General features: G+C 40.5%; 1 protein-coding gene across 8 annotated transcripts in view; it reads left to right on the top strand.

The window, feature by feature from the left end:
• The window catches only part of CCDC175 (coiled-coil domain containing 175), a 72,250-nt gene that overhangs the window by 51,272 nt on the left and 1,008 nt on the right, over positions 1 to 19,970 (top strand). For 5 of the 8 annotated variants that reach the window (XR_008671492.2, XM_004055238.5, XM_055361932.2 and 2 more), the window contains 4 exons: positions 140 to 292; positions 3,888 to 3,990; positions 13,750 to 13,793; positions 14,746 to 14,908. Coding sequence is in view for 7 of the 8 variants with exons in the window: in XM_004055238.5 (XP_004055286.5) it covers positions 140 to 292; positions 3,888 to 3,990; positions 13,750 to 13,793; positions 14,746 to 14,908 (463 nt within the window). In the remaining variant the exon portion in view is untranslated. The remainder of the gene's footprint in view (positions 1 to 139; positions 293 to 3,887; positions 3,991 to 13,749; positions 13,794 to 14,745; positions 14,909 to 19,970) is intronic. The other 3 variants (XM_055361934.2, XM_055361931.2, XM_055361933.2) reach the window with 2 other exon arrangements.

Genomic DNA, 19,970 nt, shown 5'->3' with positions numbered 1-19,970 from the left:
TAAGGAAAAATATCTATCCTCTGCTGGATACTTCAGAAATTAATTTAGAATCTGGCTCCAAATGTGACCTAGGCAGTATAATACCCTCGTGCCCTACTGTTTGAACTCAGAGATAATTTGGGGTTTTCTGTTTGAGCAGGAGGATGTAAAACAAGAATTAAAACAATTACGAGATCAAGAAAGCAAAAAAAACAAAGATCATTTTGAAACTCTAAAGAACTTAGAAAATGGATTCTATATAAATGACCAAAAAGCAGATCTTCTGCTCCTGGAAAATAAAAAATTAAAAGAAGTAAGTTTAAGAGTGCCATCCTTTTCATGATGGCTTTGATTAATTGACTAGACCTGTAATCGTTATAAGAGAAAAGAAGAGAATAGCTCTTGAAAAATGTTTAATGGAGCATAAAGTACACACAGAAAAGTGCCCAGATTGCAAGTGTACAGCCCCATGAGCACACTTGTGTACCAGGACCCACATCAAGAAACAAAGCATTATCGGTATCCAGATATCCTCTATGCCCCTTCTAGTCACTAACCAGCCCCACTAAGGGTACCACCAAGCTAACACCATAGACTAGTTTTCCCTGGTTTGGAACATTATAGATATAGAACAATACAGTGTAGGTTCTTTTGCTCAACATTATGTTCGTGAGGTTCAGCCTTATTGTTGAGTGTAGTTTGTTATTCTTAGTTCTGTATAGTATTGCATTGTATGACTACTACTACAATGCATTTATACACTCGACTATTGATGGATATTCAGAGAGTTTCTAGTTTTTGGCTATTACAAATAGTATTGCTCTGAACATTCTAGTTCATGTTTTTTTGGTGAAAATACATACATATTTCTGTTGAGTGTACATCTCAAGTGGAATTGCAGAGCCATAGGGATGTGTATCTCCAACTTTAGTACATACTACCAGTCTCCCAAAGGAGTTGCACCAATTGCCACTCCCACCAGCAATGCATGAGAGCACGAGTTGCTCCACACTCTCACAAAACTGTATTTTTCAATTTAACCATTCTAATGGGTGTGTAGTGGTGCCCCACTAATTTGTGTTTTCCTGATCACTGTTGAAGCACCTATTCTATGTTGCTGGCCTCTTGGATATCCTTTTTTTGTGAAGTGACTGTTCTTTTGCCCATTTTTTAAAAAGTAGGTTGTCTATTTCATACTGATTATAGCTCTTTTTATAGCAGAGGAATTTGTTCATCCAACCCCTAAAATTAAAGTCTATTTATACTTAAAATGTATTCATTTTAACATTTTAAAATGTTACATTTAATAATTAGATATTTATAAGACACTGATTTTTAATGCCCAGAACTGTTGCATTCAAAGCATATTTTTAAAGTGCATAGAGTCCAACATTTTATATACTGTGACAAAACAGTAACAACAAAAATTTACATAATATTCTTTAGTTTGAAAGACCTGGATTAGAGTCTGTCATTCACCAGTGACACTGTGTGACTTTGGGCAGATCACTGAACTTGTAAGCTTCATTTTGGCCTCTTAAAATGGGAATAACTGCTACTCACAGGTTGAATGTGACTTTTTTTTTTCTTTTTTTTTTTGAGATGGAGTCTTGCTCTGTCGCCCAGGCTGGAGTGCAGTGGCACGATCTCGGCTCACTGCAAGCTCCGCCTCCCAGGTTCACGCCATTCTCCTGCCTCAGCCTCCCGAGTAGCTGGGACTACAGGTGCCCGCCACCATGCCCGGCTAATTTTTTGTATTTTTAGTAGAGACAGGGTTTCACCGTGTTAGCCAGGATGGTCTTGATCTCCTGACCTTGTGATCCGCCTGCCTCGGCCTCCCATAGTGCTGGGATTACAGGCTTGAGCCACCGCGCCCGGCTGAATGTGACTTCTTTATAAACTGAAAATGCAAAAGAAATACCATTTCTAAAATCCTTTTTTTCCAGCCATCCATAATGACCTCATGGTCAAGATCTGTTATCAATGTACCCCAAGTGTTTTGCACAATGCCTGTAATGTTAGAGGGATTCAGTCTCATTTGACGTTTAAGACTGTAACCTTAAAAAGTGGATAATACGTTATGTCCCTTTTATAGATGTGTAAATTGAAGCTGTATTTTTTTAGAAGTTTTAATAGCTAGAAAAAAATCAGTGACTAGTCCAATGGCATGAAGAAAATCCTTCACCTCGCTGGGTAATTTTTTTCATTTGTTAAATGGCAATAGTTATCCCACCACTCTCATGGTTTTTTCATAAACTAAAATGGCATAATAGGTACTAATATACTTTGAAAAGGTAATTGTGCTCCAAAGAGCCTAGATACATACCATCATTGATAACCCTCACACATGCAATGCACCTTCATTCTTCTAGACCTTGAGACAAACTGATTTGTTCCACTAGACTGTCTTCCTATCAAGATATAGATTATTTCTTAAAAGAATTGGAATATGTATTGCTATTTTGGCAGTAGGTGAGCAGATGGATGTGTAGATGAAAGACTGATTATGAAAGTCCTGTTTTTTTTTAATTCAGTGTCCATCTGCTAGTCACCGAATGACGCTGTGCTGTTTTCTTATTCACTCACCACTCGGTTTTGCTGGTTGCATCTCTTTACTCTAAACATGCACTGAGTCCCAAGCACTGGGCAAGACACAGTAAATACAGAGATAAGTAAGATACTGCCGCAGCCCTTTGGAAGCTCATGGTCTAGCTGAAGAGATGCACATAGAAACAGATCATTACAATTCAGTATGTTAAGTGCAACAATCTGAACAAGACACATACAGTGCCCCAGAGCAAGGGAACCTTGCCACACCAGGTGAAGAACACAAAGGAGAACTCTCACTGTGTATCATTAATGTAGAGGCAGGATTTACACCTGGGAGATGGATGAGTCTCTTCAGGGACAGTGTGTTAAGTGAGAAGATTAGGGGCTGTGAACAGAATCCTGGAGAAAAACAACTTTGAAGGAGTGAGCTGTGGAGAGGAGATAAAAAGAGAGACTGAAAGAAAATAGAGAGTTTGGGAGAAGCACAAGAGTCCAGCTGAACTAAGAAAGTCTGCAGACCCATGGTCAAAGAGGGGCAAGAATGTGGCCTTGTGGTTGGCTTAAGGTGGCTTTTACTTTTGTTTACTATAATATCAGAAAGCAAGCTATGAAAAGGCTGACACAACATCAAAGATACATGAGTAGACCCTATAATACACGCTTAGAAACAGTCTGTGTAACAGTCCCATGTCTACCTCATCTGTAGCACTGAACACAATTTCAAAGATTTTTATGGATAGTTTATAGTGTTTGTTTCTTTCTTGAAACTGGACCAGTTTTATGTCCCAAAGCCCATATTTCCAGAGTTCATGGGACTTTAGAGTTTCTGGGCATTGGGTGGTCAGAACAGAAAGACATGACTGTAATACTCAAAGTCACCTGTCACTACTGCCACCACTGGCACCCAACCCAGTGAACATCTGACTTGAGTAAGTAATTCCATGCAGTCTCCTGACTCAATTAATCATCTCTCTGAGGTCTTACACTGAACGCCAGTCTGGCAGCATTACTGCTTTGTGACATCTACTGTACACACATTTTGCATAAGGAACATTTTTGTTGTGGACATAATGCATTCAGACAGAACACCTTCTAATTTCTTTTGGTGGAAAATTATACTCAGAATGCCATGTTTATTTAAATGCTGAAGTGAAATGCTTCATAGGAAGCAGAATCCTTTATCTCCTTTCCCAGGATGGAATCCTGACCAAGGTATGTTTTATTCCCCACTGTTACCCCTGTACCTAGAATAGTGGGTGCGCAGAGGAGGAATTTATACATGTTTGCTGAATGACTACATGATAATTTATCTATAGTAACTAAACTGCTAAAAGCAATCACATGCTTTTAATTTTCAGTACATTTTATACTTGAAGAATAACATAGAGAAATACAGAGAAGGACAAGAAGCCCTCATGCACACCTCAAGCGACTTGTCTCGGCAACTAATAGCTCAGGAGGGTAAGTAGTGTGTGGGTGCTTGTATTAGTCAGGGTTCTTTAGCGGGACAGAACTAATAGGATATAGGTATATATGAAAGGGAGCTTATTAAGGAGAACTGACTCACATGCTCACAAGGTAAAGTCCCATGATAGGTCTTCTGCAAGTTGAGGAGCAAGGAATCCAGTGGTGGATCAGTCAGAGTCCCAAAGCCTCACAAGTAGGGAAGCCGACAGTGCAGCCTTCAGTCTGTGGCCAAAGGCCCAAGAGCCCCTGCCAAACCACTGGTGTAAATCCAAGAGTCCAAAAGCTGAAGAACTTGGAGTCCAATGTTCGAGGGCAGGAAGCATCTAGCACAGGAGAAAGAGGAATCTTGGAAGACTCAGCCAGTCTAGCCACGCTGGCAGCTGATTAGATGGTTCCCACCCAGATTGAGAGTGGGTTTGCCTCTCCCAATCCACAGACTCAAATGTGGATCTCCTTTGGTTAACACCCTCATAGACATACCCAGGAACAGTACTTTGCATCTTTCAATCCAGTCAAGTTGACAGTATTAACCATTACAGTGTTCTTTACACATAAAGTTTTTACTTCATTTAAATCCAGTTTATTGATTTGCATACAAAAAATGCACCCATTTTTAGATTAGTGAATTTGACAAATGTACATGCTATTGTAACCACTATCACCACAAGCAAGATAAAGAGCATTTTCATAACTACAAAATATTCTCTGTATCCCTTTGCTGTTGATCACCTACCCCATCTCTAGTTCCTGGAAACCACTGATCTGCTTTCTGTCATTAATAATGAGATATAAATGAAATGACAATGTGCACCCTTTTATACCTGGCTTCTTTCACTCAGCAAATTGTTTTAAGATTCATCTAAGTTGTTGCATGTCTCACCAGTTTGCTCCTTTTTATAGCTGTACAGTAGAATCCCATTGTATATACCATATTTTGTTTATTCATTCACCAGTTGAAAGACATTTAGATTATTTCCAGTTTGGGATAATTATGAATGAAGCTATTGTGAACATTTGTTTACAAGTGTTTTTATGGCCATGTTTTCATTTCTCTTGGGTAAATACCTATAATGGAATTGCTGAGTTATATAGCAATTAGTGTATGATTAACTTTATAGGAAATATATATGGTTAGTGTATGATTAACTTTATAAGAAACCGCCAGACAAATTTGCCAGAGTGGTTGTTAAGTGTCTCATCCCACTAACAATGGAGAAGAGTTCCCATTGCTCTACATCCTCATCAACACTTAAAATGGTGAAAACGCTTTAAATTGTTAATATTTTGGTCATTTTAATAGGTATGTAATGGCATTTCATTGTGATTGTAACTTGTACTTCTCTAATGAGTAATGTTGTTGAGTATACTTTTTCATGTGTTTCTTGGCCATTTGAATATTATCTTTTGTGACAAATATTGCAAACATAGTAGCTGAAGACAAATTATTTACTTTGCTCACAAAATGGCAATTTGATCAGAGCTTGTTGAAGACAACTAAATGTCTGCTCTGCACGGCATCAGCCAGGGCAACTTGAAGGCTGAGGGTAATTCAACAGCCGGGAACTGAAATCATCTGAAGACTCACTCATTCCTTTGTCTGAAGTTGATGCTGGCCCTCAGCTGGATCTCGAGGGAGACCATTGGCCAGAACACCTCCTCACGGCCTTTCCATGTAGCTGTTTGGCCTGCTGGGTTCCGAAAGCATCCCAAGAGAACGAAGTGGAAGTTCATGGCGTCTTATGACCTAGCCTCAGTCAGAGTGTTATTTTCACAATACGCTAATGGTTGAGGCAGTCACTCAGGTGCAAGGAGGGGGGGGGTGGTCATAGCCACCACCTCTCAATGGAAGAAGTGTCAGCATCATGTCAGGGAAAAAAACTTGTGGAATGGAATATACTGTGGGGATATCTTTGGAAAATACAATCTGTCACATGTCTGTCCAAATCTTTTACTCACTGCTTTGTGTTGTTTTCTTATTATCCAGTTAAAATCTTTATGTTTTCTGGAAATGAGTCCTTTTTCTGTCTGAAGCTTGCCTTTTCATTTTCTTCATGGTGTCTCAGAAAGAGTAAACATTTTTTCATTTGAACGAAGCCCATCTATCGATTTTGTCTTTTAAGGTAGTACTTTTTGTTTCCTGCCTAAAACATTTGTGCCTACTCCAGGCTCTTCAATATTTTCTTGTATAATTTTTTTAGGTTTAGTGTTTATGTCTAGATTTCTAATTCATTTCAAGTGAACTTTTTTTTTATTACCATACTTTAAGTTTTACGGTACATGTGCACAACGTGCAGGTTAGTTACATATGTATACATGTGCCATGTTAGTGTGCTGAACCCAGTAACTCATCATTTAACATTAGGTATATCTCCAAATGCTATCCCTCCCTCATCCCCCACCGACAACAGGCCCTGGTATGTGATCTTCCTCTTCCTGTGTCCATGTGCTCTCATTCACCTATTGTTCAATTCCCACCTATGAGTGAGAACATGTGGTGTTTGGTTTTTTGTCCTTGCAATAGTTTGCTGAGAATGATGGTTTCCAGCTCCATCCATGTCCCTACCAAGGACATGAACTCATCATTTTTTATGGCTGCATAGTATTCCATGCTGTATATGTGCCCCATGTTCTTAATCCAGTCTATCATTGATGAACATTTGGGTTGGTTCCAAGTCTTTGCTATTGTGAATAGTGCCACAATAAACATACATGTGCATGTGTCTTTATAGCAGCATGATTTATAATCCTTTGGGTATATACCCAGTAATGGGATGGCTGGGTCAAATGGTATTTCTAGTTCTAGATCCCTGAGCAATCGCCACACTGACTTCCACAATGGTTGCACTAGTTTACAGTTCCACCAACAGTGTAAAAGTGTTCCTATTTCTCCACATCCTCTCCAGCACCTGTTGTTTCCTGACTTTTTAATGATCACCATTCTAACTGGTGTGAGATGGTATCTCATTGTGGTTTTGATTTGCATTTCTCTGATGGCCAGTGATGATGAGCATTTTTTCATGTGTTTTTTGGCTGTATAAATGTCTTCTTTTGAGAAGTGTCTGTTCATATCCTTCGCCCACTTGTTGATGGGTTTGTTTGTTTGTTTCTTGTAAATTTGTTTGAGTTCATTGTAGATTCTGGATATTAGCCCTTTGTCAGATGAGTAGATTGCAAAAATTTTCTCCCATTCTGTAGGTTGCCTGTTCACTCTGATGGTAGTTTCTTTTGCTGTGCAGAAGCTCTTTGGTTTAATTAGATCCCATTTGTCAATTTTGGCTTTTGTTGCCATTGCTTTTGGTGTTTTAGACATGAAGTCCTCACCCATGCCTATGTCCTGAATGGTATTGCCTAGGTTTTCTTCTAGGGTTTTTATGGTTTTAGGTCTAAGATTTAAGTCTTTAGTCCATCTTGAATTAATTTTTGTATAAGGTGTAAGGAAGGGATCCAGTTTCAGCTTTCTCCATATGGCTAGCCAGTTTTCCCAGCACCATTTATTAAATAGGGAATCATTTCCCCATTTCTTCTTTTTGTCAGGTTTGTCAAAGATCAGATGGTTGTAGATATGTGGCATTATTTCTGAGGGCTCTGTTTGGTTCCATTGCTCTACATCTCTGTTTTGGTACCAGTACCATGCTGTTTTGGTTACTGTAGCCTTGTAGTATAGTTTGAAGTCGGGTGGCGTGATGCCTCCAGCTTTGTCCTTTTGGCTTAGGATTCACTTGGCGATGCAGGCTATTTTTTGGTTCCATATGAACTTTAAAGTAGTTTTTTCCAATTCTGTGAAGAAAGTCATTGGTAGCTTGATGGGGATGGCATTGAATCTATAAATTACCTTGGGCAGTATGGCTGTTTTCACGATATTGATTCTTCCTACCCGTGAGCGTGGAACGTTCTTCCATTTGTTTGTATCCTCTTTTATTTCATTGAGCAGTGGTTTGTAGTTCTCCTTGAAGAGGTCCTTCACATCCCTTGTAAGTTGGATTCCTAGGCATTTTGTTCTCTTTGAAGCAATTGTGAATGGGAGTTCACTCATGATTTGGCTCTCTGTTTGTCTGTTATTGGTGTATAAGAATGCTTGTGATTTTTGCACATTGATTTTGTATCCTGAGACTTTGCTGAAGTTGCCTATCAGCTTAAGGAGATTTTGGGCTGAGACAATGGGGTTTTCTAAATATACAATAATGTCATCTGCAAACAGGGACAATTTGACTTCCTCTTTTCCTAATTGAATACCCTTTATTCCCTTCTCCTGCCTGATTGCCCTGGCCAGAACTTCCAACATTATGTTGAATAGGAGTGGTGAGAGAGGGCATCCCTGTCTTATGCCAGTTTTCAAAGGGAATGCTTCCAGATTTTCTCCATTCAGTATGATATTGCTTGTGGGTTTGTCATAGATAGCTCTTATTATTTTGAGATACATCCCATCAATACCGAATTTATTGAGAGTTTTTAGCATGAAAGGCTGTTGAATTTTGTCAAAGGCCTTTTCTGCATCTATTGAGATAATCATATGGTTTTTGTCTTTGGTTCTGTTTATATGCTGGATTACATTTATTGATTTGTGTCTGTTGAACCAGCCTTGCATCCCAGGGATGAAGCCAACTTGATCATGGTGGATAAGCTTTTTGATGTGCTGCTTGATTCGGATTGCCAGTATTTTATTGAGGATTTTTGCATCAATGTTTATCAGGGATATTGGTCTAAAATTCTCTTTTTTTGTTGTGTCTCTGCTAGGCTTTGGTATCAGGATGATGCTGGCCTCATAAAATGAGTTAGGGAGGATTCCCTCTTTTTCTATTGATTGGAATGTTTTCAGAAGGAATGGTACCAGGTCCTTCTTGTACCTCTGGTAGAATTCGGCTGTGAATCCATCTGGTCCTGGACTTTTTTTGGTTGGTAAGCTATTAATTATGGCCTCAATTTCAGAGCCTGTTATTGGTCTATTCAGGGATTCAACTCCTTCCTGGTTTAGTCTTGGGAGGGTGTATGTGTCGAGGAATTTATCCATTTATTCTAGATTTTCTAGTTTATTTGCGTAGAAATGTTTATAGTATTCTCTGACAGTAGTTTGTATTTCTGTGGGATCGGTGGTGATATCCCAGTTATCATTTTTTATTGCGTCTATTTGATTCTTCTCTCTTTTCTTCTTTATTAGTCTTTCTAGCGGTCTATCAATTTTGTTGATCTTTTCAGAAAACCAGCTCCTGGATTCATTGATTTTTTGAAGGGTTTTTTGAGTCTCTATGTCCTTCAGTTCTGCTCTGATCTTAGTTATTTCTCACCTTCTGCTAGCTTTTGAATGTGTTTGCTCTTGCTTCTCTAGTTCTTTTAATTGTGATGTTAGGGTGTCAATTTTAGATCTTTCCTGCTTTCTCTTGTGGGCATTTAGTGCTGTCAATTTCCCTCTACATACTGTTTTGCATGTGTCCCAGAGATTCTGGTATGTCGTGTCTTTGTTCTCATTGGTTTCAAAGAACATCTTTATTTCTGCCTTCATTTCGTTATGTAGCCAGTAGTCATTCAGGAGCAGGTTGTTCAGTTTCCAAGTAGTTGAGCGGTTTTGAGTGAGTTTCTTAATCCTGAGTTCTAGTTTGATTGCACTGTGGTCTGAGAGACAGTTTGTTATAATTTCTGTTCCTTTACATTTACTGAGGAGTGCTTTACTTCCAACTATGTAGTCAATTTTGGAATAAGTGCGGTGTGGTGCTGAGAAGAATGTATATTCTGTTGATTTGGGGTGGAGAATTCTGTAGATGTCTATTAGGTCTGCTTGGTGCAGAGCTGAGTTCAATTCCTGGATATCCTTGTTAACTTTCTGTCTCATTGATCTGTCTAATGTTGACAGTGGGGTGTTAAATTCTCCCATTATTATTGTGTGGGAGTCTAAGTCTCTTTGTAGGTCTCTAAGGACTTGCTTTATGAATCTGGGTGCTCCTGTATTGGGTGCATGTATATTTAGGATAGTTAGCTCTTCTTGTTGAATTGATCCCTTTACCATTATGTAATGGCCTTCTTTGTCTCTTTTGATCTTTGTTGGTTTAAAGTCTGTTTTATCAGAGACTAGGATTGCAACCCCTGCCTTTTTTTGTTTTCCATTTGTTTGGTAGATCTTCCTCCATCCCTTTATTTTGAGCCTATGTGTGTCTCTGCATGTGAGATGGGTCTCATGAATACAGCACACTGATGGGTCTTGACTCTTTATCCAATTTGCCAGTCCGTGTCTTTTAATTGGAGCATTTAGCCCATTTACATTTAAGGCTAATATTGTTATGTGTGAATTTGATCCTGCCATTATGATGTTAGCTGGTTATTTTGCTCGTTAGTTGATGCAGTTTCTTCCTAGCCTCGATGGTCTTTACAATTTGGCATGTTTTTGCAATGGCTGATACTGGTTGTTCCTTTCCATGTTTAGTGCTTCCTTCAGGAGCTCTTGTAGGGCAGGCCTGGTTGTGACAAAATCTCTCATCATTTGCTTGTCTATAAATGATTTTATTTCTCCTTCACTTATGAAGCTTAGTTTGGCTGGATATGAAATTCTGGGTTGAAAATTCTTTTCTTTAAGAATGTTGAATATTGGCCCCCACTCTCTTCAGGCTTGTAGTGTTTCTGCTGAGAGATCAGCTGTTAGTCTGCCGGGCTTCCCTTTGTGGGTAACCTGACCTTTCTCTCTGGCTGCCCTTAACATTTTTTCCTTCATTTCAACTTTGGTGAATCTGACAATTATGTGTCTTGGAGTTGCTCTTCTGGAGGAGTATCTTTGTGGCATTCTCTGTATTTCCTGAATTTGAATGTTGGCCTGCCTTGCTAGATTGGCGAAGTTCTCCTGTATGATATCCTGCAGAGTGTTTTCCAACTTGGTTCCATTCTCCCTGTCACTTTCAGGTACACCAGTCAGACGTAGATTTGGTCTTTTCACATAGTCCCATATTTCTTGGAGGCTTTGTTCATTTCTTTTTATTCTTTTTTCTCTAAACTTCTCTTCTCACTTCATTTCATTCATTTGATCTTCCATCACTGATAGCCCTTTTTCCAGTTGATCTAATCGGCTACTGAGGCTTATGCATTTGTCATGTAGTTCTCGTGCCTTGTTTTTCAGCTCCATCAGGTCCTTTAAGGACTTCTCCGCATTGCTTATTCTAGTTAGCCATTCGTCTGTTTTTTTTTTTCAAGGTTTTTAACTTCTTTGCCATGGGTTTGAACTTCCGCCTTTAGCTCGGAGTAGTTTGATCGTCTGAAGCCTTCTTCTCTCAACTCGTCAAAGTCATTCTCTGTCCAACTTTGTTCCGTTGCTGGTGAGGAGCTGCGTTCCTTTGGAGGAAGAGAGGCACTCTGATTCTTAGAATTTCCAGTTTTTCTGCTCTGTTTTTTCCCCATCTTTGTGGTTTTATCTACCTTTGGTCTTTGATGATGGTGACGTACAGATGGGGTTTTGGTGTGGATGTCCTTTCTGTTTTTTAGTTTTCCTTCTAACAGTCAGGACCCTCAGCTGCAGGTCTGTTGGAGTTTGCTGGAGGTCCACTCCAGACCCCGTTTGCCTGGGTATCAGCAGCAGAGGCTGCAGAACAGCGGATATTGGTGAACATCAAATGTTGCTGCCTGATCATGCCTCTGGAAGTTTTGTCTCAGAGGAGTACCCGGCCATGTGAGGTGTCAGTCTTCCCCTACTAGGAGGTGCCTCTCAGTTATGCTACTCGGGGGTTAAGGACCCGCTTGAGGAGGCAGTCTGTCCATTCTCAGATCTCCAACTGCGTGCTAGGAGAACCCCCACTCTCTTCAAAGCTGTCAGACAGGGACACTTAAATCTGCAGAGGATTCTGCTGCCTTTTGTTTGGCAATGCCCTGCCCCCAGAGGTGGAGTCTACAGAGGCAGGCAGGCCTCCTTGAGCTGCGGTGGGCTCTACCCAGTTTGAGCTTCCAGGCCGCTTTGTTTACCTAGTCAAGCCTCAGCAATGGCGGGCGCCCCTCCCCAGCCTCACTGCTGCCTTGAAGTTTGACCTCAGACTGCTGTGCTAGCAATGAGTGAGGCTCCGTGGGCGTAGGACCCTCCGAGCCAGGCGCGGGATATAATCTCTTGCTGTGCCGTTTGCTAAGACGGTTGGAAAAGCACAGTATTGGGGTGGGAGTGACCTGATTTTCCAGGTGCCATCCGTCACCCCTTTCTTTGACTAGGAAAGGGAATTCCCTGACCCCTTGCACTTCCCAGGTGAGGCAATGCCTCCCCCTGCTTCGGCTCACGCTCGGTGCACTGCATCCACTGTCCTGCACCCACTTTCTGACACTCCCCAGTGAGATGAACCCAGTACCTCAGTTGGAAATGCAGAAATCACCCGTCTTCTGCGTCGCTCACGTTGGGAGCTGTAGACTGGAGCTGTTCCTATTCGGCCATCTTGGCTCCACCCCGCTCAAGTGAACTTTTTCATATGATGTGAAGCAATGCTTGAATTTCATTGTTTTCTCTTACGCACATCCAGTTGTTCCAGTACTATTTTTGAAAAGACTATGCTTTTGCCATTGTATTACCCTAGCAACTTTTCAAAAATCAATTTTATGCGTTTGTTCCTTTATTCTAAATGCCTAACTTTATACCAATATCACACTGTCTTAATTACTATAGCTTCATATGCAGTCTGAACATCAGGTAATAGAATTCTTCACCTGTATGCTTGTCTTTTAAAATTATTTTCACTATTCTAAATTCTTTGATTTCCATATACATTTTAGAATCACCTAATCTACACACACACACACACCCCTGCTGAGATCTTAATTGGGTTTGTGTTGAATCTATAAGTCAATGTTGGAAGAATAGACTTTTTAATGAAATTATATTTTCTAATCCAAGAATATAGTATATATCTTCATTTATTTAGGTCTTTATCTCAAAAAAATTGTGCAGCTGTAGTGTAGTATCAGGCATCCCAGGACTACACTTAGGCTTAATGATTAGCTAAAATGATTCACAGGACTCAAAAATTGTTATGGTTATTGTTATTTCAGTGAAAGATAGAGTAAAATCAGCAAAGGGAAAAGGCACAGAGGGCAAAGTATGAAGGAAACCTGGAGCAACCTTCTCAGGGATGCCCTTAATTTCCCCAACAACGTGTGACTCCACATGCAAAGTGTTGCCAACCAGGGAGGCTCACCCAGGCTTGAGTGTCCAGAGTACTTATGGGGCGGGAAGAATGGTCAGTCATGCGGGCACAGAGTGCCTTTGTGACTGGCCTCAGCTGCTCAGCCAGCCACTGAGATGCTCAGCTAGTATTACTCCTTTATGCTGTTCGTGTGGTAAGTTGCACTGATTGAGTCTGACTTTTAAACCAAGCTCCCATTCTTAGCATAAAGCCCACTTGTTCAAAAGCTTTTATTGTTCTTGTCTATTGCTAGATTCAGTTTGCTAATCTTTTTGTGTCTGTGTTAAGACCGCCCTGTTGTGCTAGTGCTGTGGTCTGGAAAGTGCCCCCCAGTGGAAAGCTGGGTGATTGCAGGACCCACCTCCTTTGTTTCTCTTCCAGGTGTCACAGTCCTGGGCTGCCCATTCTTCAACATCTGAAAACGTTTCTTTCATATGTTTTGCTTCTTTCTTCTATTTGTTTGCAGTGGGAGGGCAGGTCCAATTCAGTTATTCTGTCATTTTGGAACTAGACATTTTTAGATAAAAATAATTTTTGAAAAAACAAAAATGAATAACACAACTTTTATTAAAATGTTCAGATTGTGTCAGTAACCATTGTATTTTTTAAATCTTTATTTTAGCACAATATAAGGATTTGTGGGCTGAATTTCAGACCACAGTTAAGGTGAGTTTTGCGTGTGTCTGTTGCCTCCATATAAATATCATATTTCCAAAAATGTTTACCTACCTAATAAGTGTGTGTGCTTTTGTGTCTGTGTGCACCTGCATGCACACACATCAGGGTGGAAATTCACACTAGCTCTGTCACTCCCCTGCAGTCCTAGATGCTACTGTGACCACCACCTCCTAAAATGTGTCTTTTTTTTTTTTTTTTTACCAAACATCACTATGAAATCTTAATTCTTTGGGAAACTGTCTTCCCACTCTACCACTCAGTTAAGGTGGGAAAGACTGTTTTTTGCATGCCCCAAATGAACACATTTTGGTTCAGGACAAAGTTGTCAGTTCTGGACTCCTTACCTCTTCATGTTTTACCAGTGCAACATCTGCACCCTCCCCACTTCAGAGTCAGATAGGCTGGGGTCAAAATCCTGGCTCTGCCACTTTCTAAGTATTTAAAGTTTACACATAATCCTCATTTAAGTATTAAAACACTGGATTAGGAAAGCGTTAAAATGTCTTCTTCACATTGAGCTGCGGAGGCCCAGAGGGTTTACGTAACTTGCCCAAGACCAAACAGTTCATGAACGTATGGGAATTTACAACCCAGATCCTGCCTGATTCCAAAGTTCCTTCTGTTAGGCTGAATCTCTTCAGCTCTGTGCTTCTCTGAGGGTGAAACTAGCTTTTTATGCTGCCACCACCATGGCTACCATTATCCACTTAAAAATTTGAGTTCAGTGAGCATTCCATTATTCTTCTCACTTCATAATCCATTTTTCCAAGATTATGTACAGAACTTTGTGAATCGGCTGTGTACACATGCACTTATTTTTATGACTGATACCAATTATGCATATATAATATTTTTATTTTGGACATGATCCACGTGGAATGTGTATTTATTTATGTTGTTGCAATTTATATTGACACAACCTAAAATGCCATTTCTTTAGATCTTGGTGGACAATGGTGAAGAGACCTTGCAAGACATAAAAAATCTAACAGACAAGCTGCGTGAAAGAGATGAAAAAATGCAGCATGTCAGTACATGGCTACGAGGGAGTCTTGAAGGGCTGCGTTTGCTTGTGGAACAGGAATCACCAATGGACCTTCTTAGTAAGCAACAGCTTAGAGCTTTGGTAACATGGGACTTCCTGCTATTTTACTATATAGCTGGTAACATCAAAAGAAGAAAAAACGTGTCAACTAAGTGACTTAGTTATCCCCAATTATGCCACAAACATTCAATTGAACATTGATACTTATTTGGGGGTTGAATACTCTTGTAGTGTTATCCAATTCTGCCTTTCACCTAAGAGAATTTTCTAGATAACTAAATCTTCTTTATAATTTTTTTAAAAAGTTTATTTTAAACATTTTTCCAGAGAAGGCTTTTTAAACTCTTTTACACATTTTTTAGGCTTCTTAAACAGAAGTTGAATATAATTTTACATTTTCTTCCTGAGCTGAGTTTAGCATTAAAAATAGCAACTGTTACCTTCTCAGAAAAATCTAGTGATGGCTGCGGGGGCTTCTGAGACGTTAACACATCATATCTAACATGCTTGACTCATGAGCAAGCAGTCCAGTCTCTCCAGAGGCATATCAGCTTCATCCTCAATCCCCACAATAATGTCATGTTAGACATAGCCACAAAACTCTCCAGATTAGGGCAGTGGTGAGAATTGAAGGTGAGTCCTTGCACAGGTACAGCCCAGAGGTCCCAGTGACAGAATCATCTGGGAAGATGGGATGTGGGGGTAGAGGGAGCTTGGGAGAAGGAAAGAGAAAAGAGTTTAGAAGAGAGATGGAGTGATGAAACAAGAATACTGTCATCTGGCAAGTGTACAAATCTATTTGTGCTTATCAAGGCTTAATTTTAAAGAGCATAATCACTAGATAAGCAATTTTGAAGGTAGGATGTAGAAAGTAAAATGGGATAAAAGTAAAAAGAGCTGGATGCAGCGACTCATGGTTATAATCCCAGCACTTTGGGAGGCTGAGGCAGGAGGATTGCTTGAGACCAAGTGTTCGAGACCAGCCTGAGCAACATAATGAGACCCTGTCTCTACAAAAATAATTTTAAAGTTAGCAGGGTATGGTAGTGCCTCTGCCTCAGCTACTCGGAAGGTTGAGATGGGAGAATTGCTTGAGCCTGGGAGGTCGAGGCTGCAGTTAGCCATGATTGTGCCACTGCACTCCAGCCTGGATGACAGAGTGAGACCCTGTCTTAAAATAAATGTAAAAAGAGGGATAGTGATAAGATTAAAAACATTCCAGTATTTGGGAAAACCTGTGTTCTGGGGCATTGCTTGACAGAAGAAATAACGTTTCAGTGGCCAATGAAGAACTTTGTGGGTAAACCCTCTTAGCTGCAAAGTCATTTTGATGGTCCTGCCTGGTGATCATGATGAGCCTGGTGATACTTATGATGTACGAATGCATAAAGGATCCTTTGTGGGCCTTGCTTCTATTTGTATTTCCTTTGCTAGGCCAGACCATTCCTTCCAACTGTAGATCAAGCAAAATTTTGAGAGCTAAATCATCTGTAAGTGTCAAGGGCACTGTCTTCACACGAATTAATCTTCCGTTTTTATCTGAAACCTGATGGAATCTTTGTGTTGCAACAAATTTAAATAGACTCTTAGAGAAAGTTTCACTGAATTACTAATATCATATTTCCTTTTTCATATATTTTGAGGTCTGATGGATAATCTATGACAAGTAGAGACTGGCAGTGTGGAAATAAAAAGACCACCCAAATGAGAATAAGCAGAGGTTGTTTATGCAGAACTTGCTATAGCAATGGAGCCAGGCACTGTCTTAGTTCGTTCGGGCTACCATAACATTCTGTACACTGGGTAGCTTATAAATAACAGAAATTTATTTCTCACAGTTCTGGAGGTTGGGAAGTCCAAGATCAAGGCACTGGCAGGTTTGGCTTCTGCTGAGGGCCCACTTTCTTGTTCATAGAATGGTGCTTCCTCACTGTGTCCTCAAATCATTTAAGGGGTAAGGCAGCACTTTGGGGCCTCTTTGATAAGGGCACGAATCCCAAGACCTAATCACCTCCCAAAGGCCACACCTGATACACACTGGAGATTAGGTTTCAACACAGGAATTTTGGAGGAGACACAAACTCTCAGACCATAGCAGCCAGGATTACTTGCTTTTCTCTTTTTTTCTTTTCTTTTTTTTTTTTTGAGACAGGGCCTCTCACTCTGTTGCCCAGGTTGGACTGCAACCTCTGCCTCCCAGTCTCAAGCAATCCTCTCACCTCAGTCTCCCAAGTAGCAGGGACTACAGGCACGTGCCACTGTGCCTGGCTGCTGTGTGTGTGTGTGTGTGTGTGTATTCTGGAGACAAGGTTATGCCATGTTGCCCAGGCTGGTCTTGACCTCCTGAGCTCAAGCAATCCTCCTGCCTCAGCCTCCCAAAGTGCTGGGATTATATGTGTGTGCCATGGACCTATTGGACTAAACAAAGCGGGGCGAACGCGGAATAAAAGACAAAGACAAGAGAGTATATTTGGAAGAAGGGGTCAGGGGGCACCTCGCCTCTAGTGGACAAGTGCCCTCAACTTTACACAGCCCTCTGTATTTATTAAGCAAAAGAGATAGCGAGGTGTGTTGGGGGGTGGGGGGTGATTGTCGGCCAGCAGCTTGATTCACAGCAGCCTTGTAAGACTGCATTCTTAGGACAATAGGAACTAGATTTCTCAATAGGTAACTTCAAGGAACCCAGTGCCAGGGAGTGAGGCCCTCAGCAAACCTTTTGGTGGCAGGGCAGTGTGAGTTTGCTCACATCCTGCGGTTCATGATAAACAGTTTGCTGTTTGGTCATATAGCCTCCAGCGGAATGCTGAGTTGGTCACATCCCACGGGCCTTCAGCTCCCTACAGGTGTGAGCCACCATGCCAGCTAAGCTTTGCTACCTACATGTTATCTAACCTCCGCTCCTCAGTCTCCCCAGTTGTAAAATACCGCTGATAATTAACAGGAGTTATAAAACACCAGACCCATATTAGGCACTCATCAGATCCCTGAAACCTACCACCCTCCTGGGGAGGTGATAGTAAAGTCTGAATTTACTATTCAATTCCTTGGCCATCTCTGAGCCACCTGTAACCTCCCAGCTTTTGAATGTTCCCTGTTGAATGGGTTCTGCCACAGGACTTCTGGAGAAGCCCTTATCTCAGTTCAGCACCCCTCTACTGTCCTCTTCTGGCCATGATAGTCACTGCAGCCCCGCAGGTCCTGCCCTCTCCAGGATCACTGCACTAGCTTCATTAACATTGGGCGCTTTGGAGCCTGACACCGGGGCAGATGTTACAGTGACAAAGTTGAATAAACTCCAGGCCCTGAACCTTAAAGTGCATACCCTGTGAGAAACAAGACAATTGAAGAGCTGATTAAAATACACTGGATTCCTTCTAGAAAGTGGCTATCAGAGGGTAAAGCTCTGTCTTACTGGATGTTGGAGTACACAGGGATATCTTCCCAAAGGAGCAGCACAGACATAAGCTGGTCAAGAACTGCCAAGTAGCAAGGCTGAGTGGAGATCTGCTGGGGGAACCAACCAGCAAGTGTGGAATAGGCTTGTCAGAACGTTAAAGGCCAGACTTCTTCCTGAAAACTAATTACTAAAAACTTACTTTTTGCCTTAATTTTATTTCTTGTAAATCAAAGGTAAATAAGTTCTTAGTGTATATGTAAGCTAAACAGTAACTTAGTACAGTTATTTTTAAAGTAAAAAGAATTTTGTCTTAAAATTACAAAAGTCCTTGAGTATTACATCATATATTATGTTAGGTTACATAAATAATTTGTGTATTAACCAAATATATTGATACATGGGCTATGGAAGACATTTTTAGGATGAGGTACTTTAAAAGAAACATTAAAAAAATCAATTTATTAACTGTCAAAGTTATCTCTGTTATTGTGATGAGGGGCTTGATACAATCATCTACATTTTGATTGAGTCTAGAAAAACACCTCCTTATAATTAAAGCAGAATCAAAATTTCAGTGAGAAGAAAGAAAATCATTTGCCCAGTACTTGTCTCTTGCAAAAATTAAGATCTGAAATAGGAGGAGTTTAGATCAGTGGTTCTCAAACATTAGAATCACCTGGAGATTTTAAAAAACCCCTGTGCTCAGCTGGGCGTGGTGGCCCATGCCTGTAATCCCAGTACTTTGGGAGGCTGAGGTGAGCAGATCACTTGAGGTCAGGAGTGCAAGACCAGCCTGACCAACAGGGTGAAACCCCATCTCTACTACAAATACAAAAATTAGCTGGGTGTCATGGCGGGCACCTATAAGCCCAGCTGCTTGGGAGGCTGAGGCATGAGAATCACTTGAACCCAGGAGGTGGAGTTTGCAGTGAGCCGAGATCGCATCACTGCACTTTCAGCCTGGGTGACAGAGCAAGACACCGTCTCAAAAAAAAAAAAAAAAAAAATTCCCTGTGCTCACAGACCAATTCAACATGAATCTCTGGGTGTGGGGCCCACGCATTATTTTTTTAAATCTCTCCAGATGGCTTCAATGTGCAGTAGTCTCGCAAACCAATAGTTTTAGACAAATATATAACAAGGTAGTTATTAAATTTATCAACTGACCCAAATTAATCAAGAAAACACAGATTTAGTATCCCTGGTCTGAAAATCCAAAAATCCAAAATGCTCCAAAACTCAAAGCTTTTTCAGCACCAATATGACGCTCAAAGAAAATCCTCTTTGAGAATTTAAGATTTCAGATTTTAGGATTACAGATACTGAACTGTAAGTATAATGCAAATATTCCAAAATCTGAAAATACCCGAAATTCGAAACACTTCTGGTCTCAAGCATTTTTGAATATGAGATATTCAACCTGTATTTTGACTTTTAAATTACCTCTTCAGGTCTGGTTAGCAAAAGTACCATACACTGTAGTGATGAGGATTGTGATGTGCTACAAGCGCCTAAGTCAAAACTTAGCAAAGACAAGGGTTGATTTTTAAATTTCTAATGACCACGTTTTAACAAATTATTTAGGAAAATTAGCAACTACAGTGGCTATAAGTTGTTCTAGTCTTATTTTTACCAAAGCAAATTAAAAATGCAGATACATACTAAGTATTCTGGAAATTATTTGCCCGTGAGGCCTTGTAATTATAATTTCTTCTTTTGCATA

This window comes from Gorilla gorilla, chromosome 15 (genome assembly GCF_029281585.2).
Source record: "Gorilla gorilla gorilla isolate KB3781 chromosome 15, NHGRI_mGorGor1-v2.1_pri, whole genome shotgun sequence".
Lineage (NCBI taxonomy): Eukaryota > Metazoa > Chordata > Mammalia > Primates > Hominidae > Gorilla > Gorilla gorilla.
Note: the sequence above shows the minus strand (reverse complement) of the source record. Positions and strands in the feature narration are given on the sequence as shown.